Raw genomic sequence first — 26944 nt, 5'->3', positions numbered from 1 at the left:
GTAGTTCATATTTGCTGCGACACCCTGTTGGGTGTGCATGGGTTGGCAAACTCAGGTTTCTTGCTGTGCCATGTGTGCAACGGCCCTGTGTATTGTCTCTGGAACAGACTCTGACAAATATCCCTCACTCTCCCTTACCTCCTGCTCCAATCACAGTTTACACATTTTTCTATGCAGACACATAAGCCTTAAATCTTATTCCTCCCTTTCCTGCTTTAGCATTGCCTCCACCCCACTGGGGGTGGGATGGTAACAGTGTCTCCCAACAACAACCATTGCTGCTGCCCCCACCCCCCTGCCCGACCTTGTCTGCAGCTCCTGTACTGGCCTCTAGGGGTCCCCATGTGCACTTTTCCTGCCTTTCGCTGCTCCTGGCGTCAGCCTTCCTTGCTTTCAGGATGCTGCCTGAAAGAACATTGAAACCAACCAAAAAGACTCTCTTTGGAAGCAGCTTCAATTGCTTGTTCCCTGTGGGACTCTGTCCAAACAGTGTGCCAGCCTCTGCCCTGCAGGACTTTATCCCCTTGGGACCGTCTCTCTTTCTCTCTCTCTCTCTCTCTTCATGCTGCCTATCCTCTGGGGCGCCAGGATCGGCTCTCCATCTCCCCAGGAGGCAACTTGGACACAACTGCTTAGTCAAGCAAACTGCTCCAGCTTCACAGATGGGTTGTGGGCCAGGAGTCCTGGATCCCGGACCCTTTGGAGGATTTTGCAGGCAGTGCAGTATGAACTGCGTGCTCCTGCATCTTGGATTGTGTGCTGATCTGTTTGCGCGTTTGCCTACGTTGGTGTTGACCATAGGATGTTGTGTTCCTGTGGTCAGCCTCTGGATGCCATTGGAAGAGAGAGTGGCTAGGTAGAAGAAACGGTGGGAAGCATAGGAAGCATGACCTACAAGGAGATGTTTTTCCAAATCTGTTTGACGTGTGTTGGATTTGCTATCCAGCGGAATGAATGATTCTGACTTGCTCCATGTTGTCAACATGAAAAAGAAGTATGATAGCTGTGATTATCGCTGACCAAGCCAAGCCATGTGTGTGCCCAGTGCGTGATTCCCACTAGTTCCTGGAGTGATCACAAGAAAGCTGCGTTAATGGTACCACTGCCTTCTTTGAAATGTTTTAGGCAGACTTGAAATGATAGAACTTCTGGGGGTTCTACATTCAAATAATTCCTGTTTATTTTCCTGGGGAAAGAACACTAGCTCCATGTCTGGAATAGACTGGAGCTACTTGGGGAAGAGCCACCACTCTGTAGTAGTGCATGCAAAAGGTCCCCCACTGAAAAGGGTCTCAGGTAGCAGGGCTGAGAAATCTGAGGCCTTGGTCTGAGGCCTTGGAGAACCAACCAGAGTACTGGCTTAAATTGTCTGGCTTGGTATAAAGCAGTTTCACCTGTACGTCTGCCCAACTATTTCTAGGATAGAAATATTTGGGCAGAGTGCTCTTTTCAATAGACAGCAGCCATCAGTATGCCTTTCCTTACTGCAAGGGACTATGGGAAAGCCACTACTTTAATCTCACCTCACTCTGCCACTGGGGCAAAGAGACAAGCGGTAGTTTAATTCTCATTGAAGTGTGACCCATACTGAAGGGAAGTACCTTACTACCGAAGTTAACATGGGAGTAAACAACTGCTGTTGGAAAAGGTAGGTGCTAATTCCTACATTACCATGGCAACTTGCTTACCACCGAAAAACGCTTCTGCGCAGTTGGGGCTCCAAGCTGCAGCCATAACATATGCAGAAAGAGAAAACATGGTCAGTTCCCATGCCAGAACTGCACCTCCATTGGGAGGCTCTGGACAGACTCCAACCACATAGAAGCGTGTATTTGATGACAACTGCGTCACCATAGCAACACATGAATCAGGTGACGAGAAGGCCAGATTCTGCTGTCGGACCAAGAGTTGTGCTACGAACATGACAGAATTTCCACACAGAAAGCAGTTCCCAGTAGGAAAGACTGTGCAAACCATCTGTTCCGTGAGATCACACACGCCTATATTTTGTTGCACACTGCAGTAAAATGCACATGTGCGATTGTCATGTGTGGCGATCTTCCACATGGCTTACGTGTTATTTGCCACATGGAAGTGATTTCTGTGTTGGATTTTAGGTTTCTGGTGCCCTTCATTTAGAGTCTGTAAATATGCATCTTACTGGCTTGTTTTGCTGTGTCTTGACTGCAGTTTTCACTTCTGCCATTCCAACCTGGATTCAGAGTTTATTTTAACTTTTCCATTTGCCAGTGCATGTGTAATGCCCCCGTCTCCTGGTTAACTAATTAAGAGCAAGCCATGGGATCACATGTTCCCATCTTTCCTCTTGCTGCCTGAACATTCAGTGTGGTGTCTGTACTGACCTTAACCATGGTTAATCCTAATCATGATTCCCATCTTCTTAAACAGATTTTGCAGACTTGTTTCAAATTCTTCTTTTGATTCCTCATTAAGATAGGACACTTGGTGAGCACTGTCCTGTGTTAAGACTGGTGCAGACATAACTCTCGACAAGGTTGCTGGGATAAGGTTGTGATCCTGTGGCCCAGTTATAATGTCTTAACCATATGAAGGTATTAGGAGCATTATTATAAAAAATATACCACTTTTCAATGACAGAATCCTTAAATCGGATTATACAGCAAAAGGAATGAGAAGATGGGCCCCAGTCCCCAAAGGGCTCACAGTCTTAGTAAAACAAACAGCCCGCTAAAGAGACACTTGCAGCAACCGTTGAGAGGGATGCTATGTTGGGCTGAATAGACACAGTTGCTGTTGCCCTGTTAAGTATAAGAGAGATGCCACTTTAAAAGGGTACCCCTTTGCTCAGTGAGCAGGGTCTATTCTTTCACTGGCCTTCTGTTACAGAGTGAAGTCCAAACGACACGTCACGAGCAATGCATGGCTGCTGCCAACTTCTCCTGCATCTGCCCAGTAATACTTAAGGACAGTGTTGTGCCATCATTTTACTCTGTTTCCCTACCCCAATCCATTCCAAGCAGCCAATTAAAGCAGAACAAGATTAGGGAAACACTGAGAATGTCATTGGCATGTCCGGTGTCTTTTAAAAAATAAATAAATAAAATATTGCTGGAGAGGCATGGGAAGGAGACATGGTCCAAGAGTAGCCTAGCCATGCATTTCTCATGACATATCAGCCTGCGAAGGAAAGATCAGTGGCTCATCTGACAATATGAAGGGGAAAGTAGAAAGGAAAAAGAGCAGTCTCTGTGGTACATGAAAAATATTATGACCTGACTAAAGGGGTTTCCAACCCTATCTTTCTTCTGTTTTTGACATATTTGATCTCTGTTTTGAGATTCCCACCCACCCTGCAACAATAATGAGGGCTTGGTGCTGGCTTGTTTGTGTTTTAAATGAAAGCTCAGATTCTCAGGATTTCACATGTACTGGATTCTGGTAAGCCATACAGCACACTCTGGTGTGCATCTGTGGACCTTGGCAGATTTCTAGACCCACCGTACCCCACAATTTCTCCCCCTACAAAAATATGGCATGCTTGTGCAAACTGTGTAAACCACACGATCTTCTTCCTCCCCATGCTGTTGCTGTGTAAAACGAATGTAGCTAGCACAGCCTGCCATACAGCAGCTGTGCAAAATGGGTTCAAAGGTAACGAATTGCACCTTTTCAGGTATGCAAAAGGGATGGTGATTGTCCAATCTCATGTGTTTTGACTGTGCAAAGTGTGCTGCACCAGTTTACAGGTATGCAAAATGGGTGTGTACTACTATGCGTGGTCTTTGTGTTAACCTGCCTCTTTCCGTCTCCTCCCCTTTTGCCCAGGCAGGTATGCAAAATGAGTGATTTTTCCACTCCCTGTTGGACATTAGGCATGCCGTCTGGGACTTTGTGCTGCCCTAGCATGCCAAACAAGTGTGCCTTGCATACCAAGGGAGGACTGTGTCTTGTGCAATGGGCACAAAGAGTAGCAGTAGTAGCTGCTCAGTCCTGTACTACCCACAGAGTAGCCATTTGCCAAACAGTTGTGAACATCTGCTTGGTCCTCATGAGTGGTGCAGACAGGTGCCGCAGGGAGAGAGGCTAGGGAGAAAAGCTTCCCCTCCTGCCCCCAATGGAGCGTGTCAGGCATGCATGCCAATCCATCTCTGGGGCACCCCCCTGGTCCCCTCTTTGCTCAGCTGTTTGGATTCCCCTGCCACGTGTGGGCTGTTCCATATTGATGCGTGCTGCTTGAAGAAGCCCATTGCTCCATATCCCCCCACCCCACCCCAGTTGTCTCTGTAAATAAGAAACAAAAGAGTCTTTATAATAAATGCTCTTGTGTATAAAAATGATTTCAGTCAATAAATCAAAGCCTTCTGTCTTCTCTGAACCAAACAATAAAGGAAAGAACTATTAAATGGATCCTCCTGACTTCTTCTGCCTCTCCTCATTTATTCTTTGTTCTCACATTCCATGAAAAGCACACAAACTCACTGGAAACTGGACTGTTTTAGTGGTCTGGGGCTCTCTGTGTGCATGACTGCTTATTAAAGAAGGGAAAGGGAATAGGATCAGTAAAGCAGGCTGTTGCTTCAACTAGCCAATTATATTGGCTGTGCTGTGCTGTGCTGAAAGTTCCATCACAGAACGCTTTCATTTTTGGCCAAATTAGGGTTCATGAACTGCAGCTTCCAATCCAAATATTAGCTTTCCCTTGTATGCTCAATGCACTTTGGGGAGTTGTACTGTTGTGCCGATTTTGATCAGGGATTCTCAGATCTTGCCATTGGGCCTTTCTACACAATCAGTACATTGCACAATGTTCTGGGTTGCACAATAAATTGGAGTCTTGTTTCTCACCTGTCATGTACATGTGGCAAGAGGAGAAGGCTACTCCATGTGAACAACACCAACCAAAAAACAGAATCCTCAGAAACCGGCAAATTGCACAGTATCAAACTAACTGAAGTATATAATGGTGAATACTTTTTGATCAAGGCAAGTGGTCAACTGCCATCCATGTATCTAATGCACATCCATTTGTTATGCAAAATAAAATGGCCGCAAGGAATGATTGTGGATTCTTTAAAGCCCATAATTCAGTCGAAAAGGAGGTGTTTATAGTTCCCTCTTTGGGCAGCTGGAAATGGTCAAATGTCCAGTAGGGTGCTGGTTCTCCTGCCCATCACAGAATTCCCTTGATCCTATCCTGAGCATGTAGAATGTGCTAGGGAGATGCAAAGTTTTTAACTAATGTTTTAATGTTGTTTTTATTTTGTTGTAAACCACCCAGAGACGTAAGTTTTGGGCAGAATAAAAATATGTAAAATAAATAAAGGCCAATCTGTCCTTGAAGAAGGTTAATGGCAAGTTAAATCTTCATATTTAAAGGTTTATCTGTAGATACAAGCTTAATATACTTTGCCCAGACATGGTGGCTTGTGTGTCACTTGGATAGGCCCCAACTTTTAACACCCAGGTAACTATTTCCTAGGTGGCAGGTCTGGATGCCAGTTCCACCTCATCTGCACCTTTTACCTGGTTGTGTCCTGGGCATGAGCTCTATTCCATCAGCAGCACTGAGAGTGGAGATGAATTGGGGCTGCCGGGATCCCTGCTCATGCAAAATGCGGTGGGGACTTCTGTGAATATCCTCCTCAGACTTTCCTCCACTTGTGCCATTTGAGTGAACCATTTTTTCAACAAACGAACCAGAGGGACTCCCAGCAAGTGCCATGCTATATATCCATAGTTCAGTTAAGGATTGGCTCTCCAGGCCAGCATCTTCCATTTGATCATACTGTAGTTAGGAATTTATAGCCTGCTGTCCTGGGAGGTGAATTGCAGGCTTGTGCTACAGAGTCAATAATGGGCTCAGTCTCGGAGCTGATGGAATCCCACACCGGGAACTGGCATGGCCTGTTCTGAACTAAATGAGTTTTTATGGTGAGGTAGATGTTGTCCAGTCAAAGCAGCGACGCATGGGCAGGATGGAGCCAGTTCAGCCAGCATTTTTTTTTTTTTTTTTGCGGCTGTGTTACTTTTTGTTCACAGCAACTGAGCACTGGAACACACCTTACTCTGTGGGAGGAAGTACAGAAGCATGTGTGTGATACTCTCACCTTGCAATCACATGTTCACTTGCCATCCAGCCTAACCCTTCTGCTGAGCTACTACCACATTGTAGGTAAGTGTGTTGTAATTCTTTGGAGCTGAGATCTTTGAACTTTGTCCAAGCAAGTCAATGGTGGATGCTTTGGCTGGCAGAAGTCCCTTTTTATTATCTCTACAGGGTTTGAGAAGATCAAAGGAAAGGGAGAGGGAATGGGTTGTGAAAATGTGAAGAGACAGGCTCTCATTTGATTCACCACCCATCATGTAAAATGTTATAGGTTGGAAGGAGATTGCAGCAAGTGTTGTGGGTGATGGTGTGGTGAGGATTATGCTTTCTCCTATGACTGCTCAAACTTCTTAAGCACCCACCCCACACAGAAGCATATAATAATAATAATAATAATAATAATAAATAAATTTAATAATAGACAATAAAATTTAGCCATCCCAGGTCCTTGGGAAGGACTCAATGTCTGGATAAAACAAACCAGTCAGTAACACCTGTCTGACTGTGTAAACAACAATAACAACAACAATAATAATTAATAATTTAATAACCTTTATTTATTAGCTGCTTCATAACAAATTATTCTCTGTGTGGCTCACAACACCATCGAGTAGAAACACATAAACATTAAACCATCGAGTAGAAACACATAACACCCATGAAATCGCAACACAACAAACAAAATACAAAATACAGTACAAAACAAATTTAAAAGCTTTTTAAAGGACAGTTTAAAAAAATCAAATTTAAAAGGCCTGAGTGAACAGAAAGGTCTTTGCCTGGTGTCTAAAGGTGAACCTCATTGGGGATCCTGTTCCATAAACAGGGTGCAACCACCAAAAAGGCCTTTTCCCTAGTAGCTACCTGCCTCACCTTGTTTGGCAGGGGCACTTGGAGCATAAGATCCGAATCTTAAGATCTGAGTCGGGACATGTGGGACAAAGCGCTTTCTCAGGTAACCCAGGCCCAAACCACTTAGGGCTTTAAAGGTTAAAACCAGCCCTTTGTATTGGGCCCAGAAATGGGCTGGGAGCCACTGCAGCTGATGAAGCACTAGCGTGATATGATCAAAACACCCAGCCCCAGTTAATCTTGCAGCCCTATTTTGTACCAACTACTGTTTTTGGACTGTTTTCAAAGGCAGCCCCATCCCATGTACAATGCATTACAGTAATCTAAATGAGAGGTTATTCGTAAAGAGATCCATGTGGTTACAGTCGGGCAATCCTCCACTGTTCCATTAAGCCAGTTCCAAGAATAGCCTCTCCTCCCTCAGCATCATTGTTTATTGCATGTTAATTCTCATTTGCATAGAACTGAATGGTGTTGAATTTTTCTTTTAAAGAAGCCATGGGCTCCTTTTTCATGCCATCCTTGGGTGGCTATTTGGCTCTTTCTTTTCCTTCTCAGCTGTACAGGTGCTCAAGAGCAGGCTTCTGTCCTTTTAATAATTATGCAGAAGGGAGAATTTTAGTAGATGCAACTTGTCCTGAGAACATTCTTTCTGCTGTCTAACTATGAAAAGTACAGGACCCCCTCCTCTCCATCTGCTCAGCTTGCTTTTGCCCATTTCCAGTGTCGTGTGTGTGTGTGTGTGTGTGTGTGTGTGTATGAGGGGGGGGCTCAACTCTCAATACTAATCAGTGAGGCAAATTTAAATTTTCATATATATATTGGGTAATTTTGTCTGCAGAGAGAGTTGGTAACCCCACCCTTTTCTACCTCCATTCTTGTGTGTCAGGAGGCAGCTGATGCACTTCCTCTGACCCTGTATAACATATATGGTTGCTATCTTTCTCTTGGCAGGGCTCCTGTGTCATTAACAGTTGCATGGCAGGCAGAAATTCAAGAGTTCCATCTTATCCAGCCACCAGGTCTTCTGTCTGGAAAAGCTGCACTGCATCTGTTGAATGTCTGCCTGTTGAGCAATTGGCACAGAATGCCTGTAGAAACCCTGCTCCAGTTATTTGTCCTTTCTTCGCTCCTCCCATCAAGATTTGCACTCTCCTGTCTTCCTATTTCTGTATTTGTTTGTATTTATTGTTAACACCTTTAATTAAAATAATCTGAAGGCAGTTTACAATAAGTTTTTAAAAAATACAAAACTATTAAACAGTTAAAACAATACAAATATTAAATTGGAATATTAGAAAAAATACATACAAATATATTTAAAAAAGTTAAAAACATATGCATGATAAAACCATAAAATGCAGCAGTGCAGCAGCAGCAGCAGCAGCAGCAGCAGCAAGAAAATAACTCTCATATTCCCCCCACGTAGCCCTGATCCTAGTCTCTTCTTTAGTCCTGTGCTTTTCTGGGCCTGGGATGAGACCCCTCGGATGAGGCTGCCTGGTTGTGTGTGTGCGTGCACGTGTACACATGTCTTAAACCTACTAAGTGTCTGAGATGCATCTTTGCAGGCTTAACACCAGATGGCAGCAAAATCCCAGTTCAGGTTCCCTTGGCCCCACTTCCAAATATCTATTTAAATGGGGCCAGTTTGGAAATTGCAATACTTCTCAGCTGTGAAAGCCTGAGTGATTTCAGAGAGAACAAATATAGAGGCTGAGGGTTGTGTTTGTGGGTCAGTGAGTAGGGTCCGGGAACACCTGAGTGTCCTGCCCCCACTGGTGTGGGAATTGCAATAGGGATGGGGTGGGAGGGCCTGCAGCTTAATGTGTGAAGCCTGGGTTGTGTCCACAGTGCTAAGTGAACTTGTGGTTGGGACTCAGAACAGAGAGCCAGAACCTCTGGGCATCTGCAGAAATAATTCTCGAGGGAGGGCAAAGTCCAGGGATGACTGGTGAATTTTAGTGATGTTGGGATTATAGTTGGTGTAGCATAGCAGCTAAGAGACTGAGGCGCTATTAATCAGGTCTCTTCTGATTCAAACCTCCCCTCTGCCATGAACTCATAAGGTAGCCTCAGGCAAGCCACTCCCACTCAGCCTCCGCCTCCCAGCTGCAATATGGCAATGAAAATGCTTCTCTTACAGAGTTGTTATAAGGATCACAGCAAGATAATACATGTGAAATGTTTTGAACCCTTGAAAGTGCCATACAAATGCTAAGTAGTAGTGGTAGTATTTGCTGTTATTAACTTGAGTGCCTATGCACAGTGTGTTTGTGTATTCATAGCATGCACTGCTTCAAGGCATCTGTGCATTTTTCTTGGGCCTTTGCATGATTTTGGACACACCAGCCTCCACCCAGTGAAAAATTGCAGCCACCCCCACCCTGCTTCAGAAATCACATCTACCAAATCATTTGGAAGGGGTGGCTGAAGGAGGAGCAGGCATTTCCCCTAATCCCTAGCTGTGCAGAGATGGGCTGTTCTCAACATTAGAAGACACTGGCTGACATCCTGACTAAATTACTGAGTAGGAATTACTTTTTAGTTACTCTAAAGGACTACTAAATTCCAATAGCACTTCCTCTAGTGATTTTAGCCAGGATGTCAGCCACTGGATTTAAATATTTGTGCAAACCAAAACTGCCATATGGATGTGTATTATCTGTGCACAAACACTCAAGCATTTTTGTGGATTAAAACTGAAATGCCAGTATGCATGGATATTCAGGATTTGTAATTTTGCCATTAATGGTTAAAATGTGAAATGTTTACCTCAGAATTTGAAATTAGTTGCCTTAGACAACATTTGACTATTTTGATTTTGGCAGGCATCAAATATGATATCTCCTAAACCATAATTTCTTAAAGTACGGTTAAGAACGTAAGAACAGCCCTGATGGATCAGGCCCAAGGCCCATCTATTCCAAGAACCTGTTTCACACAGTGGCCCACCAGATGCCGCTGGGAAGCCCACAGGCAAGAGCTGAGACATGCCCTCTTTCCTGCTGTTACTCCCCATAGCTGACATGACTTCACGTCAGCTATGAAATACTGTCAGGTATCAACTGTCAGATACTGTATTAAATATTAAAATAAAATAAAATCCAGATATCAAATCTTCAGAGAATGTTTTGTCTATATTCTGTGAATAGCCAGGGACTATTCATCATCAACATTAGTAAAGAGATTTTTGGGAGCAAATTGGTCTTGGCTCTAAGCTTTCATCTTCCTATAACCTATGGAAACGTCTTTGCGTTCCTTCATTCACCACATCTGCCTCTCCCATACGCTTGCTATTTTCAAAACGTTCTTATCACTCTAATAGTACTACTGCTTAGTATTTATACAGTGCTTTTCCTGTGCAGCTTCTTGTACATTACAGTCCTGTAAAGTAGGTGCATTATTATTATCCTTGTATTGTAGGTGGGAGGCAGAGTTCCCTCTGAGGTGTGCACCTGTGCATGCGCTCACACATTTTTCGATATCCGCTCAGTTGATTTCGGATCCCTCTCAGCATTAATCAGGAAGGTCCCACTCTGAATATACATGCGCGCACACTGCCTTGATACTGCCTCCCAGAAGAAAACTCATTCCACACACAGTTGAAAAAAATTAGAACGCTGGTGGGAGGGCTTATCCTTGTATTGTAGGTGGGAGTGGCTTGCCTGAAGGCCAAAGAGATATAACAAGGGTAGTCGTGTCTTGTCTGTTCACATGCCTGTACTATTCATGTATACGGAGAGCAAGGGAGGCTAATTGTAACATGAATAGGGGGTGAGAGGAGCTCAACCTTCCCTTTCCCCTGGCTTATCTCCCCACAATCTGTCACCCCAGGCACTTCCCTCAGCTCAGCTTTGATACCAGGAATGAGCCAGACTGGGAGAAAGGTCCCCAGGGGTGATGGACCATATAGGGAGATAACCCAGGGGCAGAGCAGGGCACACAGTTATGTAGTTTCAAATTTACACACAGTTATCTAGTTTCAAATTTGGACGTGCAGACGCTCTCCATGACATAGGAACATAGGAAGCTGCCATATGCTGAATCAGACCATTGGTCTATCTAGCTCAGTATTGTCTTCACAGACTGGCAGCGGCTTCTCCAAGGTTGCAGGCAGGAATCTCTCTCAGCCCTATCTTGCAGAAGCCAGGGAGGGAACTTGGAACCTTCTGCTCTTCCCAGAGCAGCTTCATCCCCTGAGGGGGAATATCTGACAGTGCTCACACATCAAGTCTCCCATTCATATGCAACCAGGGTAGACCCTGCTTAGCTAAGGGGACAAGTCATGCTTGCTACCACAAGACCAGCTCTCTTCCTATGGCCATGGCCACCTCCAACAGCCAGAGAAGCCGAGACGTACCGGCACTACACCCCTGTTTACACACCTCTTTTGATATTCAAATAAGAAGCACATGAGCACAACCCTGCACTCCATATGAGTGGGGCAGATGAACAAACAAATGTGTCTGCTGCCACCATGTATAATTCACACCCTCCCCCCACTTCATGGCTGAAATGACATGTGATCTGGTGGAAGCTTCCAGCCTTATCTTTCATGCTCTTAACTCTTATGCTGCAGGGGACATGAGTGTGACAGACTCTATGGGTGAGGATGGTACCCTAGATCTAGCCCCACTGCTCAGCTGGCCCTGAGGTGCCGCCCTTCTGCTCTCCCATGGCGACCCACATCCCACAGGCCTGTTATAAAAAGATCTCTGGTGACAGGGGAGATACAGCTCTGCTGTTGCCAGGCAACTCTGCCCCATGACTGCAGAAGGGAACAGCAGGCATGCTCATTTACGCAGGCCCCCTTGGTTGTGTGGGGACCGTCTGCTTGCCCTGCCAGGGGAGGGGAAGGAAGCAGTGCAGAGGACACGTGCATTTCTTTCCATGCATATGAGCATGTACTCCAGACGTCGGTGTGCACATGGGCAGCCATGCCCCTTGAAGGCAGGATTGTAACTCTCGGTTTGCCCACCCACACACCCAGCCCCTGCCAGCACATATGTAGGGTATACATGCGTGCCTGCCCCCATGTGTCTGAGAGCTGCTTCTTGCTTGACATTTTATATTTGGGTGCAGAAACCAGGTACAAAATACATACACCTTGCAGCAAACACCACCCATCCAGCTCAATCATTGCTTTTCTTTATCAGATATATAGAAGTGCCAGTCAGGGAAAAACTGGGCTCCTGCTTCTGTGTATTTTGCTGAGAAAAGTAGGGATTGAAACACACGTGTGTCAGTTATAACTAATGAGAGAGGCCATTGTTTTGTACATCTGTATCCACATCAAAGCAAAATAAATCCAGTGAGCATCATTCCCCAAAAAGTAGTTGCTGGAATAGATAGCATCAGATGCAAATGCATTTTACCATGTGCGCCATACATGTACCATTTCACAGATAAAGTGCATTTAATGAAGTGGGTTCTAGTCCATGAAAGCTTATGCTGTATAGTAAGCTTGTTCATCGTTAAGGTGTCATAGGACTCTGCTGTTTGCTGCCACTGACTAAAATGACTGCTCTCTGGAAGTTGTTAGCTGCAGTGCTACATTAGCTGTCTTTAAATTGAGGTGGGAGCTGGAAACCTTCAGCCTTCACACTTCAGCGAAGTATGTTTATGCAGAAGTAAGTCCCACTGAGTTCAATGAGATGTATTTCCTAATAAATCTGTTTAGGACTGAAGCCTAAATTGGAACAAAATTACTGGAACAAAATAATCCAAGACATGGTTGGCTAGCACTGAAAATTTGAAACCTCAACACATAGAGAACTGTGGATAGAAGATATGATGCACTTAGCAATTAATGAAAGAGGTGCTCTCTAAAGATGTAAGGTATCAACGAAATTGAAGGAAATCTGGTCTGATAGGTACATTATAAAACTCATTTTGCAGGGCCATTTTGTGGAGTTCAGCTCTGACTCTCTCAATTTTTGTCTATAGAACTGAACCTATTTTGTATGTATATTAATGAGGGGGGCCCTCCCCCCCTCCAGATTGGTTTACTTTGGGTTATTGGGGAAGAGGGAAATTGGGGTGGGTAGGTTTGGGAGTGGCAGGCGGCTAGGAAGAAGCTTGATTTATGTTGCTCCTGTTGTTATCGTATATTCAAAAGTCAATCTAAAATACATTTTTTTTTAAAAAAAAGGATCCTTTGACTGAAGTAGAAGCTTGGCAGTATTGGTCTTGGGCTGGCTGGGCCCCTTACTCTGGTTCAGTCTAAGGTTAACATGAGATGGATGATGTTGAGGGGGCCGGAATTCAGGGAAAGCCAGCTGGAAACGCAGCTAGCGCTGTCTGCTCTGTGTTGCAGGGCCCTGGGGAGCTGGGCTGCAGCCTGAGCGTACGTGTTGGGGGGAGGGGGCACACAGCTCCCTCCCTCAGCTGGCAGAGTCGCCATTCAGGACAGCAGCTGCCGCGGGGCGTCTCTGGATCGCTGCTTGCCCACACGGGGCTGGAAATCTGGGGAACAGCTGGGTCTCTAGAGAGCTCAGGCACGGCAGCAAGGAACTCTGGGAGCTTGGCTCTGCTCAGAGAATTCTGGGGAAATTTGTGCCGCTGCAAAGGACTCTGGGAGCTGATGCTGCCTGTACCGCTGAAACCTGTCCCCATTGTTCTTGCTGGGTTCTGGATAAAGATGCAGTAGGAATGATTTATCTGGGCACAGCCAAGCAAAGACGTCCTTTACTCCTTTAATGCCACTTAGAGTGGTTTGCTCTTCATAACCCGGCATCCACCCCAGTCCCGGACTCTGGATGTGGCGATACTGCATCTCAGTGAGGACCCTGAGGTATCTATCCTTCCCAAATGCATGCCCAGTATCTCAGCATAGCTTTTGAAGAGAAAAGGAAGCATGTGTTAAAAGGAATGGCATAGGTCTCAACAAGGATTCTATTCAGAGGTGGGGAAGAGAGGCAGGATATGGTGTGTGAGGGGAGACTGGACAGGACTCTGCAACAGGCATTGTGACCAAAGGAAGCTTAGGGGGTGCAGGTTCCCCTCTAGTCGCTTTGTCTAACGGTAGTACTTGAAATGCATGATTTGGTTGCATATCTAGCTCTTTCTGTTTCTGAGGTGGGTTTCCAGTGCATTGTCATCCCATTCATCTTCCCAAGGTGACTTTTCTTCCCATTGTACAGATGGAGACTGAAGGTGAAAAAGCCAGTGACTGGCACAGTGCCAACCAGTGAGTCAGGTTGCATTTGAATTTGGATCCCAGGCCCACAATCCACTGGGCCGTGCAGCTTTTCTCATGTGTGGCTGCCATTCATTCGTCCATCCATCTCATCCATCCCAGAGGCAGCTGCATGCACGTCGCTGTGAGTGAAATGTTTTTGCTTCGGCAGAGGAAGCCTTGCCATGAGGCAAATCTAGGCAACGGCATTAGAGGACAAGTTTCAGGGTACTATTAAGAGCTGTGGGGAAGGGCAGGGCTGAGCCAGGAATGGGCATTATCAACCAGGATGTTCTCCAGTGCCAGCCTCATTGAAATGCATGGGGACTATACAAGGGCATAGTAGTCCACAGGTCAACCAGATGTACTGGTGGCAAAGCATGGAGGTGCCAGTCATTATTACTAGCCTCATTTCGGCTGTGATGAGAGGTGGTGGCTGTCCATTCAGTGAGGATGGTGTGAAGGGAAGACAAGCTAAACACAGAGACCAAGGATAACAACTCATCTCTGGTCTCTGGAGAGGAAATGGTGACTCAGGAGGAGAGGAACTGCCTGGAGAGATGTGTCGTTTCCTCCACAGCAATGGCAGGAATGCAGGCCATCCGGCCATCGCTTTTAATGTCTTCTGGTTCTACAGGCTATTCCAGCCCCTGCAGGGGGCACTCCTAGGGTGTTTCAGAAATGCGTTGGTCAAAATAGTTAACTTTCCAGTCCCCACAGAGCATGCAGAAGTGGCCCTATCATGAGGCAAGGTGAGGCAGTGATTTGGGGTTCCCTTAAGAGCAGCCGAGTGGGAGACAAGACAGATTTGACCCAGGAACTTCTCCTGTGCAAGCACCATTGACATTAACAGGAGCTGCACAGGATAAGTTCCTGGGGATGACACCCCCTCCCTGTTAATATAATTGTGTGTGGGAAGGATGCCTTTTGGACTTTCTGCCTAAGACATGAACATGTCTTGGCCAGCTCTAGGGGCCAGCCGAATGAGCCCGTAGTTGTATGATGTTCCCCACAGCTATGGGGAGGAAGGTGCCGGATGTTAGACAGAGGGGTTGTTACGTATCCAAGGGTGTTGGGTGGTGAGGAAGGCATTGAGAGGAACTAGAAGAGGGAAGTGGTCAGACAAGAACAGACTCCTCGGCCACATCTTGGGCAAGAGTCCCAGCTGGAAACTTCAGCCTTCCTATACTGCACTGAAGATTGTGACACAGCTGTGTCCACAGTGGAGGTGAGAAGGATAATGGGGGGTAACATTGGCTTTTGTGATTGGGAGAATGGCCTGTGCTGATCAGTGAATGGCAGCACAGATGATTTAGCTGTGCTTTCATTAGCAGAGGTTGTGCCTACATGATCGCTTCCTGCAGTTTGGGTTTGATACGTTGATGTTAAAAGAACAGTGCAGTGAGCAACTAGTTTCCAGGGTTGTAGAGAGCAAAGGAAAGGATGTGACTGCTGTGCCAGGCCTAAACTCTGGTCTGGATCCGGAAAGGGCTATTTTGCATGTTTCTTATTCTGCTTCGGGAGGAAGGGAGGGGTACCTGCCAGGCTGCAAGTGGTGTGTGAGTCTTTTGTGCTCTCCTTTTAACGTGGCAGCCATCCCTTCTTATGCAGAATGAGAGGAAGACTACGAGAACACTCTGGCCTAGTTGCTTCTGGGGCAAGCTGCTCTTGGTGCAAGGTTCCATGGGGGAACTGGAAGCAATGAAAGAGAGAGTCGTGCACTGCTTCCCACCTGCCCAGTGTGCCTACTGTACACGCCCCACCAAATCCTGCATGCCGCCTGAAGTGCTTAATCCCACTCCCTTTGGCACTCTTCTACCAATAGTACCAGGCCCCTGTGGTTTGTGTCTGTGTTGAAAGTGCAGCTCCTGCCATGTCTACTCTATGACCCGTGCTGATTCCATGTTCCCCTTCACCTGCCGCTGTGGATTGGCAGGGGCAGCTGGACAACCATTGTGGGTTTCAGCCATTGGCTCCTGTGAATGACAACTGAGCTTGGATAGAGATGCCCAAAAAGGCAGATGAGAGAGCAACATACTGCTAAGATTTGGTTGCAATGTGCATCCACTGCATGTGTGAAGTTCAGTGGTTACATGTGTAAGTTCAGTGGTGAAGGTGAGTAGGGAGAACCAGTATAAAGCCTAGCAATGATGTGGGATTACCACCATAAACTATCAACATGAAGAGCTTCCAAATAAAAATGAGACACTGTGCTCAGACTGCTGTCAAGGGATGTGGGGATAGTTCTTAATTTCATCAAAGAAACATGCCAGGGCTCAGGATTACAGTATATACAGTATGTTAGTTGTTTATCTTAAGAACATAAGAACAGCCCTGCTGGATCAGGCCCACGGCCCATCTAGTCCAGCATCCTGTTTCGCACAGTGGCCCACCAGATGCTGCTGGAAGCCACAGACAGGAGTTGAGGGCGTGCCCTCTCTCCTGCCATTACTCCCCTGCAACTGGTACTCAGACCATTTATATCCTGCCTTTCCAAATTCAAGAAAGCTGACCATGGCTTTCAAGCACAATTAAAACCACAGTAGCTAAACCAAGTACCAAAGTTGTGTTGTTACCCTGGAATTATTAATCTCTTACATATTTTTTTAAAGAGAGCACCGCCAAAGCTGGACTGGGTATACCAAACGGGTGTGGCAGAAGCCAGACTTGAGCAGGGGTGGGGAGCAGTGTTGTCTCAAGAACAATAATACCTGCAGGGGGGTTGTTAAAAAATAATAATACTTCACACAGTGGGATGTGTTGCATATATAGGGCAGTGATTGCATGGGAACCTGGTTGTAAGTGGTTGGGACTGCTGCTTTTTCACTCAGCTGGGTGTTGCAGGTGGCAAGGACCACAACTTGCTGTATTATTTATTTATTTATTTACTTACTTACTTACACACAGTCAGACAGGTGTTATTTATTGGTTTGTTTTATTCAGACATCGAGTCCTTCCCAAGGACCTGGGATGGCTGAATTTTATTGTCAGTGTTGTTGCTGTTGTTATAGATATCGTCGCAGGATATAGGCTGTTCCCAGTAAAGCTGCTTTTTGTAATTGGCTGAAGGTGATTTCTGTGGCCCCTATGGTGTTGAGGTGCTTTTCAGGGTCTTTTGGAACTGCACCCAGGGCACCAATGACCACTGGGATTATTTGGGTCTTTTTCTGCCACAGCCTTTCAATTTCAATTTGTAGATCTTTGTATTTGGTGATTTTTTCTATTTCTTTTTCTTCTATTCTGCTATCCCCTGGTATTGCTCTGTCGATTATTTTAACTTCTTTTTCTTTCTTCTCGACTACAGTTATATCTGGTGTATTGTGTGGCAGATGTTTGTCTGTAGTCAGAGGTCCTATAATATTTTTGTATCTTCATTTTCTACAACTTTTTCAATTTTATGATCCCACCAATTTTTGGCTACAGGTAGTTTGTATTTTTTGTAGATGTTCCAGTGTATCATCCGTGCTACTTTGTCATGCCTTTGTTTGTAGTCAGTCTGTGCAATCTTTTTACAACAGCTGATTAGGTGGTCCACTGTTTCATCTGCTTCTTTACAAAGGCGGCACTTGCTGTTCGTTGTTGATTTCTCAACTTTTGCTCTTATTACGTTTGTTCTTAGTGCCTTGCTGTATTACTATTTATTTATTTACAGACAGGTGTTATTGACTGGTTATTATTATTATTATTACTATTATTATTATTATTAGTTTACATTTTATATCCCGCTCTTCCTCCAAGGAGCCCAGAGCTGTATAATACATACTTAAGTTTCTCCTCACAACAACCCTGTGAAGTAGGTTAGGCTGAGAGAGAAGTGACTGGCCCAGAGTCACCCAGCTAGTATCATGGCTGAATGGGGATTTGAACTCGGGTCTCCCCGGTCCTAGTCCAGCACTCTAACCACTACGCCATGCTATAGAAAACACACAGTCACAAGCAAAAGCCTGTTGGTTTGTCTGGCATATAGAGGCATCTACGATTGTGGCTGTTGGTGCTGTCAGTTTGGAGCTCACAGTTTGCTGGGACAGCAGCCTTGGACTGCAGGGAGATGAATGCCAAGTTTGTGGCTGCTACCTTTTATCTCTTTGTTGTGATGGTTCACATACCTTGGCTGTCATACAGCTAGACAGCGTCTCTGCCTGATCGATGGAGGTTTTTTTTTTTTAAAGATCAACACTGAGTTCCCAGCTGCACTTCTTCAGGGAAAATGTAATTAATCAAATGAGAGAAACAGGCGCTGGGGAGATGACAAGGTGTGCTTTGCTATAAAGTGGGATATGCTACTGCAGTGGCTAAGACCCAAGGTAGTCCAAGTACAAGGCAGAGTGAGGCTGGCTGCCTCGAGCAGCAGATACTAGGCATTGGTAAAAGTGGTAGAGTGGGAGATGGACATGTTCTGGCCCAGGAGGCACAATCAGTCAGGAAGGTATCTTGTGCAAGCCCATGAAAATGAATGGGAATGGGGGCTTTTCTGTGTTTATCTAGAGTTAGAGCCAGTCTTGTGTCCTTTCCCTTCCCAGATCTGGAATAGGTCAGCACTGTTTTGTTATTATATTATTATTATTATTTTATTTTACACAGTCAGACAGGTGTTACTGACTGGTTTGTTTTATCCAGACATCGAGTCCTTCCCAAGGACCTGGGATGCCAGAATTTTATTGTCAATGTTGTTGCTGTTGTTGTTGTTATAGATATCATCGCAGGATATAGGCTGTTCCCAGTAAAGCTGCTTTTTGTAATTGGCTGAAGGTGATTTCTGTGGCCCCTATGGTGTTGAGGTGCTCTTCAAGGTCTTTTGGAACTGCACCCAGGGTGCCAATTACCACTGGGGTTATTTGGGTCTTTTTCTGCCACAGCCTTTCAATTTCAATTTGTAGATCTTTGTATTTGGTGATTTTTTCTATTTCTTTTTCTTCTATTCTGCTATCCCCTGGTATTGCTATGTCGATTATTTTGACTTGTTTTTCTTTCTTCTTAACTACAGTTATATCTGGTGTATTGTGTGGCAGATGTTTGTCTGTTTGTAGTCGGAAGTCCCATAATATTTTTACATCTTCATTTTCTTCAACTTTTTCAATTTTATGGTCCCACCAATGTTTGGCTACAGGTAGCTTGTATTTTTTGCAGATGTTCCAGTGTATCATCCGTGCTACTTTGTCATGCCTTTGTTTGTAGTCAGTCTGTGCGATCTTTTTACAACAGCTGATTAGGTGGTCCACGGTTTCTTCATTATTATTATTATTATTATTATTATTATTATTATTATTATTTGACTTGCTCTAGCTCCTTTAACATCATCCTGCTGCATCCTGCTCCTCTTTTAGCAGCATCCTACAGAAGTGTAGAGGTTGAAGCTTTGCTTGGCATAGTGAAAAATGGTGGAGGGAGGGAAACTTCACCGACTACATTTTTGCGTGGCTGATGTTCAAAGCCAAGCACAGGAGCAGAAGAAAGACAGCTACCCTAACTGGGGATAACCCAAGCATCATGAATCACAGTTCCCTTAGGGTTCTTTTTGCTACCATGCTCCTGTGCCTTTAACAATGGCTGATTGGGGAACACTTGACCTGCTGGATTTCTGCCTGCCACAAAGCTGTTAAAATTCAGGAGCCCTAACAGGAAAAAAGCTTGCAGCCATAACTCTCTTTAATCCCTTTAAAGAGACACCCTTCCTACTCTCAGAGCTGAGACAGAACTATTACAGGGTCTCTTGTTCAGATCATTCCTGGCAAAAGAGTGCTTAGGTCTGTTATTATAATAAACATCACGCTGCCATGAGCTTTCATGAGCTGCTGGTGGCCTGTTTCATTCTGGGCCCACCTATTTTAATACCTGGGCAGTTGTTCCAACTCCAGCAAAAGGTACTAGGTTAAAGGCTGCACTTCACAATACTTCCACCTTACCCAACAGCCACGTTTTTCAAATGGGACGCCTCCATCAAAGTTCTCAACACCCACTAGCCTGATGGTCAAAAATCTTGTGTTTAATTCCTAGCTCTGAAGCAGTGGGCCTGCATCTGCTTCTGTTTAGAATGCAGATGGAGGCTCACATGATGGAATGCTTCTACAAAAGGATTCCCTGCACACAGAGAATTAACCTGTCACAGGAAAAGGGTTCTAGCCTAGCCTTCTACCTTACATGATAGTATGTTTTTTTAAAAAAATATTAATAATATTATTATTATTAATAATAATAATTAATTACGATGATGAAGAAGAAGAAGATAGCAATAGCAATAGCACTTACATTTATATACCGCTCTATAGCCGGAGCTCTCTAAGCGGTTTACAATGATTTAGCATATTGCCCCCAACATTCTGGGTACTCATTTTACTGACCTCGGAAGGATGGAAGGCTGAGTCAACCTTGAGCCCCTGGTCAGGATCAAACTTGTAACCTTCTGGTTACAGGGTGACAGTTTTACCACTGCGCCACCAGGGGCTCATCGGGGAGATGAAGGTGTATTCCACCATGTTAGCTCCCATGTGCATTCAGAATTAGTGTAGTATAGGCACCCATTTACTATCTTGGTGAGAACGAGACCTAAGAAGAAACTGAGCCAAATCTCCTGGTTTCTATTCCTTGATCTGTTTGTTACAACTTTAGACCAAGACGAATATACTTGAACTGTGTTCTGTGTTATGGGAGAAGAGTCAGGTCTGGTAGGTTAGAAGAGCGGGGAGGGGCTGGGAGCTCCTCAGTTCCTGTCCTAGTCATGATACATGCTAAGGGCTTGTTAGGAGTTACTTTTATGAATGCAAGTTTGTATGCAGTGTGTGTGTGTGTGTGTGTGTGTGTAAGAGCAACTGTGGGTTGGTTATGTTTTGCATGTATGCATCCGTATGCCTTTTGAGGGTGTTGTGACAGTGTGTGCTGAGTGTGGAAGTGCAGACTTATAGGTGGCTCTTTGGGAGGTGTTCGCTTTGGACAGCGGCTGCTGCAGGGTTAAGTTATTCCAGTCACGCCGGGTGAGTGTAACAGGTGCTCACTCAACCAATGGACTGAAACAAACTTTCCCCAGCACAAACAGACCGAGCTAGAGCATTCTGTAGCCAGTGACCCCAAACCTCCCTCCTTTTCTGCGTCCCAGACAGCAGAGAGGAACAGCACCCACCATAGCTACTGTTGTGGCCTGGTTTATGACATCTTCCAGTTGTGGATGGTAATACAGAAGCTTCAGTTAGGTAAGCAAAAGGCATTCCCTGGACATGACTGGAATTACTGAAAGCACCAGGCTGGAGGTGGGGAAAGGAAGATGGTTATATGTCTTATAACCAAACTTTGTCTAAAGTGAAATTTGAGGTAGATTTGGAGAGTCCAGCACAGGCAAAGCGTCAGTAACACTTTCTCAAGGAGTGGGGAAGGCTTAACACATTTGTAGGCCTTGCCACCAGACTCTGCCCACAGGGAACTCAGAGGTGAATTTGGAAGGCCCTGCTCACATGAGGGTTCCACACTTCTAGCATATTGTCTGCTCCCTCCACCCATGTATATTGATGTTAATGGCCTGACTGAATTGCAAGTGGAGCGGGCAGGTTTCCAACTAACCTACAGCAATAATTGAAGACATAGTTTTCTCCTTCCTTAACCTGTTGTGTTTTAGTTCAGGGGTGTGTTCTGTTCTCCACCCAGAAAGTGGCTGGAATACTGAAAGGTTCCAATGGCAAGCTGGCTGTAGAAAAGCGACCTCTGCCCCAGAGGTGATTGTGTGTCTCAGCACAAGGCAAAGTGTCTTTGTTGTAGCATCACCTTGACCTTCAGCTGGATGCTTTAGCTGGGAGTGGAAGGTGATGGGGTGTGGAATTGCTTGATGGCAGGTTTACCAGCTCTCTTGGCGTTCCACACCTTGGCTGGCTGGCTGCGTGTACACATCAGTTTTGTACATTCCAGCCTGAGATCTGCAAGGCAAGTCAACAACTGATGTGTGAGTATGTTTAAGTTGGGTTCCATATGCCTGTTGTGTTGATGCCTTGCTGCTTGTGTGCATATTGGGGTGAGTGTGTATTCTGCTCTAAGGTGCCTCCTTGCTTTGCTATGGGATGCAAAGCAAAATCTGTGACTGCCTTGTATTCACTCATTTTTCTATACCTCTTCTAAACATTTGAGAGCTGGTGTAGCAGAGTGGCTAAGAGGAAGGCTGGGAAATCCCAGAATCAAATCTTCTCTTGGCTATGAACACTTTCGATTGCCTTAGGCAAGTCACTATTTCCACAGCCTCTGTCTGCTTCACATTTCTAGTATGCGGATGATAATGCTAGCCTGCTTTACAGGGCTGTTGTAAGGATTTTAAGATAATATAGGGAATGTACTTTAAGCATTCATAGTGTGAGAGCCGTTATTGATACAGCTGTCCCTTGCCAACTGTGAGGCTTCCGTTCCTGGAAACCCTTGTGGTTGGAGAATTTGAGGTGGATGAGGCATTAAAGTCAATGGGGAAAGGAGGGTTAGGGGAATTGCAGTCGCAAAGCGATCAAAAACAAAGTGAAAAATTGAAAGAATGTCCCCCTCACCCCTGAAAATGTCCCCCTGACCCCTGGAAATCACCCCAAATCCCTGAAGATCACTTCCTGACCCCCAGAAATGACCCCCCAAATCTTAAAAAATAAAATTACCAAACCGTGGATACTCAGGTCATGGTTGGCGAGGGCAATTTCCCAGTCGTGGATACTCAGATCCATGATTGGGAAAACCACGATAGGAGAGGGACGACTGTACTAACTTACAGAGCTAAGGGTATCTAAGCATAAGAGTTTTGCTGAATCAGTTCAAGAGACTGTCTAGACCAGCATCTTGCTTCTAACAGTGGCCAAGCTGTTGATTCCAAGAGGTCCACAAACCTGGTGGGGGAGGGGGAAGAAGGCAACAGTCCTCCCCCTCCAGCCACTGGCTTTGAAAGGAACTTTGTCTCAAAACATGGAGGTTCCATTCAGCTGTCATGGTAAACAGAGGTTGATAGATCTGTTCTGTATAAATGATCCCCAGAAATGACCCCCAAAACCCCTAAGCGTAACTCTAATCAGGAGAGGAGAGCTGGTCTTGTGGTAGCAAGCATGACTTGTCCCCATAGCTAAGCAGGGTCCGCCCTGGTTGCATCTGAATGGGAGACTAGAAGTGTGAGCACTGTCAGCGATTCCCCTTAGGGGATGGAGACACTCTGGGAAGAGCATCTAAGTTCCAAGTTCCCTCCCTGACTTCTCCAAGATAGGGCTGAGAGAGATTCCTGTCTGCAACCTTGGAGAAGCCGCTGCCAATGTGTGTAGACAATACTGAGCTAGATAGACCAGTGGTCTGACTCAGTATATGGCAGCTTCCTATGTTCCTATGTAATCATATTAGAGATCTCTGTGCATTTTATTTCATGGGTTTATTTGCTGTTGGTATATATGTCCGGCTTTGTATCATGTGTACGGTATATGTGTTGGTGGTTTGCTGGTATGGCTAATGGGATATATGTTTTTGCACTGTACATTGTATATCCTCGCAATACTGCTATGTGTACTGTTGCCATCAATGAGGTGCATAGTGTTGATTTTTCTGTGGAACGTGCAGCCTTGCATATTTGAGTGTGTGTGTGTGTGTGACTTTGTTGGTCAGGCTCTGCTGATGACTGAGTCAGTGTGTACATATCTTTGCCGATGTTGTCATGGGTATGTCGGGAGGCATGTGTCTCTGTTTGCCTCTGGTGTGCCTGTGTCAGTGTTTGTGTTGGCATTAGTGTGCAAGTATGTGTATTTGTGGGGGAGGGATAAGATTCCTAGACACACCAGGGCTGACTCTCCCCAACATGTGCACGCCCCCAGAGTCAATGTGACTTGTGAGAAGTAATGACAATCATCTCATCCTCAGCAGCTACTGGAATGGCAAGAGGACTTAGTTGACACTGAATAGTTATTTATTGAGCAGCCTGATACCAACCTCACCACCCTTCCTGGAGCCTTTTGGAGTTGTTGCTATTACTATGGGCATGCATGCAACAATGATAGCAACGCCAAATTGATGTGCTATTTAGTGGTGTCATTTTGGTAATGGGGGAATACCGCACAGGTTATGCCTGATGCAAGACAGGAATAGAAAACCTTGAATTTGGACTCTAGGATCCCCTTCTTGATGTTGCTTCAGTGCTTCCATCTCTCATATAAGTGGGAGACCCAATTCACACTAGACTCCTTTCCCCTCACACAGGCTGGAGATCAGAAGCTAGGAGTCCTGCTTCCCTTCCCTTTCTGCTTTTCTTAGAGATCCAGCTGAATATAAACTGCAGAGCTTCTCACCCTTCAATTCCACATTGCAGCTGAAGTTGGGGGTTGGGAGTCAAATGCATGGTGTCCATTTCCTGGACAAGGACCATAGGCTCTCCTGTGGAGAAAACAAAGGAAGGCTACCCTTTGTACTGAGAGAATTTCCGCTTCCTTGCCTAATATCTCTGTCAGCTCCTAGAGACACACTTATCCTCCTGTAGTCCAGCCCCAGTAGGAGGGATCTTTCTGTACTTCTGGGCCACTCTTCCCACAAATCCTGACTGTGCACCCTCCCTCTCAAGGCTTCTGAGCATCTATGTCCGTTCCTTGGGCATCGCCATGGTGATGATGGTACCCATCCTCCCTCTTGCGGGATCCATAGCAACCCAGCATCTCACCCTCCACTTGTCCCCATGGCAACCACATCTGAGGCCTGCTCTGCTTCATCAATAATTTCCTAGCTGTGTTGTTGTTGTCAGTTGTTTGCAGATGGGAAATGTAGGGGGAGGGCAACTGCAGTTCAGCCACAGAAAGGGAGGGAAAAATAGGTTTTGTATGTTGCGTTTAACCTGGGTGCAAAAGTGTGAAGTTGGAAGGGAGGGGGACACTGGATTGAGGATGTGTTCTGCCCACTATGTACATATTTGTGTAAAAGGGAAAGATCTTTACTTGCACATGTTTATCACTGGGTTTTCCCCATGTGTTTTGCATAGGATGTATGTATGTATGTATGTACGTATGTGGAGTGACTTCCAAATGTATGAATGCATAGTACACTTGTGCGCTGAGGTTTGTTTACTGAGATTTACACCCTTCCCTATCCAAAGAGCTCAGTAATGTGTTACAAAAATAGGTGGACAAATCCCTGTCTCTTAAAGGGCTCACAGTTGATATATAGGAGAAAATGTGTTCAGTAGGTGATTGTACTGAGTACGGTCAGTATAGCCATGTCGGTAGGAAGGTGTGTGTGTGTGTGTGTGTGTGTGTGTGATGATAACTGAGTGCTAGAGATGTTTCTGAGCATATGGCAGGGGTGGCCAACCTGAGGCTCTCTAGCTGCTGTTGGACTACAACTCCCATCACCCCCCAGCTGCAGTATTGCTCCTGGGGATGATAGAAGTTATAGTCTAACACAGCTGGAGAGCCTCAGGTTGGTCACCCCTGGAATATAGCCCTTCATGTCTGTTATCTGTGTGTGTACATGGAGGACTGCAACCATGTGCAAGGTTTCATGCTCACAAATGCAGGTGCAAAGATCTGGCTGCAACCTTTTAAATGGCTTATCTTGCAGTTTGAAAGTAATGGGAGTGCCTTTCATGTACTAGGTAGGTACTACTGTAAGAGTACATAATGCAGTACTATATGCACGTGTACACCTAAGCTCCATTCAGATGCTGGGCTGTTTCAGATTAACACGACCCCCACCAGCATGCAGTGAAGGTGGGGATGCCCCTTTCTAAACAGGGATTTGGAGTGCATGTAGTGGGGCAATGAACACCCCTCACACGTGGTCAAAGACATGTTGAGGATGCATTGGTACGTCCTTAAGTGGCTAAACCATCTAGGTGTCTGTGTTTGTCTCATGTTATCGTGTAAATGGGCGACTGCTTCTTCATTGGGTTAATGCCAGTGTGCCTGTGACATCATTATGAATGATGCTTAGAGACTGGACAGAGAGACATCTTGCAGCCTCTCTCATAATATTAGAATTGGGAGCCAGCAGTGAAATTGATGGACAATAGATTTCAGATGGACAAAATAACGTACTTCTTTACAGAATGCCTAACTTGTAGAACTCACTACCACAAGATGTGGTGATGGCCCTGAACTTAGATGGCTTTAGAATGCGATGAGATAAATTCATGGAGAGTAGGTCTATCAGTAAAGAGACCTCCTCAGTAAATAGACCTGATAACTAAATGGACTCAATGTTCAGATGCACAGTCTTCGAAAAAGAAATTCTGTATGAATAAGCCTTTGCGCAGAACTCTGCTTCCAGACTTGCCAAAAACAAACAAACAAATGAAAAGCAAACCTGCAGGGTTCTGCCCTCTTCTTCCGCCAATGGACCTGCTTCCGGACTCTGCCTCCTGACCCAGACTCTTCTGACAGATCCCAGAGAGCTACCAGAATTTCTGTTATTTTAAGGGTGGCGGCGGAGTGTAAACAGGGAAGGACTGTTGCTCTTGTGCTCACCTGTGGGGTTTTTGAAAGCATCTGTCTGGCCACTGTCGGGAACAGGATGCTGGACTGGAAGGACCTGATCCAGCAGGGCTGTTTATATTTCTTTACATTAAGCAAAATGATTCCTCCAGTGGCAGTGGGTTCCCAACACTGAGTCCCCAGATGCTGTTGAATTACAACTCTCATGACTGTCCGTCACCATGCCCAAGGCCACTGTAGCTGTGGATGATGGGAGTTGTAGGCCAGCATCATCTGGGAACTGAAGGTTGAGGACCCTGCCCTACCCCAGCCCTCAGTTGGGGGTTTCTTTAGAAATCTGACCTGTCCCCATTCACTTACTTAGTGAAAAGAAGCTGACATCAGATTGGGGGGGGGGAGGGGACAAATCCACTGTCTGAGAAA

The 26944-nt window shown here is 45.4% G+C and overlaps 1 protein-coding gene across 8 annotated transcripts in view; it reads left to right on the top strand.

Annotated features, from left to right (window-relative positions):
• The window catches only part of IQSEC2 (IQ motif and Sec7 domain ArfGEF 2), a 182478-nt gene that overhangs the window by 98325 nt on the left and 57209 nt on the right, over nt 1-26944 (top strand). The window contains exon 1 of one of the 8 annotated variants that reach the window (XM_053293859.1): nt 13687-13736. The exons of 6 other annotated variants lie outside the window; for them this stretch is intronic. In XM_053293859.1, the coding sequence (XP_053149834.1) occupies nt 13702-13736 (35 nt within the window). In that variant the 5' untranslated portion in view covers nt 13687-13701. Of the gene's footprint in view, nt 1-13686; nt 13737-18341; nt 18547-26944 lie in introns of those variants that run through there. One more of the 8 variants, XM_053293858.1, reaches the window with a different exon arrangement.

The sequence above is a fragment of the Hemicordylus capensis genome, chromosome 2 (genome assembly GCF_027244095.1).
Source record: "Hemicordylus capensis ecotype Gifberg chromosome 2, rHemCap1.1.pri, whole genome shotgun sequence".
NCBI classification, from domain to species: domain Eukaryota; kingdom Metazoa; phylum Chordata; class Lepidosauria; order Squamata; family Cordylidae; genus Hemicordylus; species Hemicordylus capensis.
The sequence above is the reverse complement of the archived record's forward strand: the minus strand, read 5'-3'. Positions and strand labels throughout refer to the sequence as shown.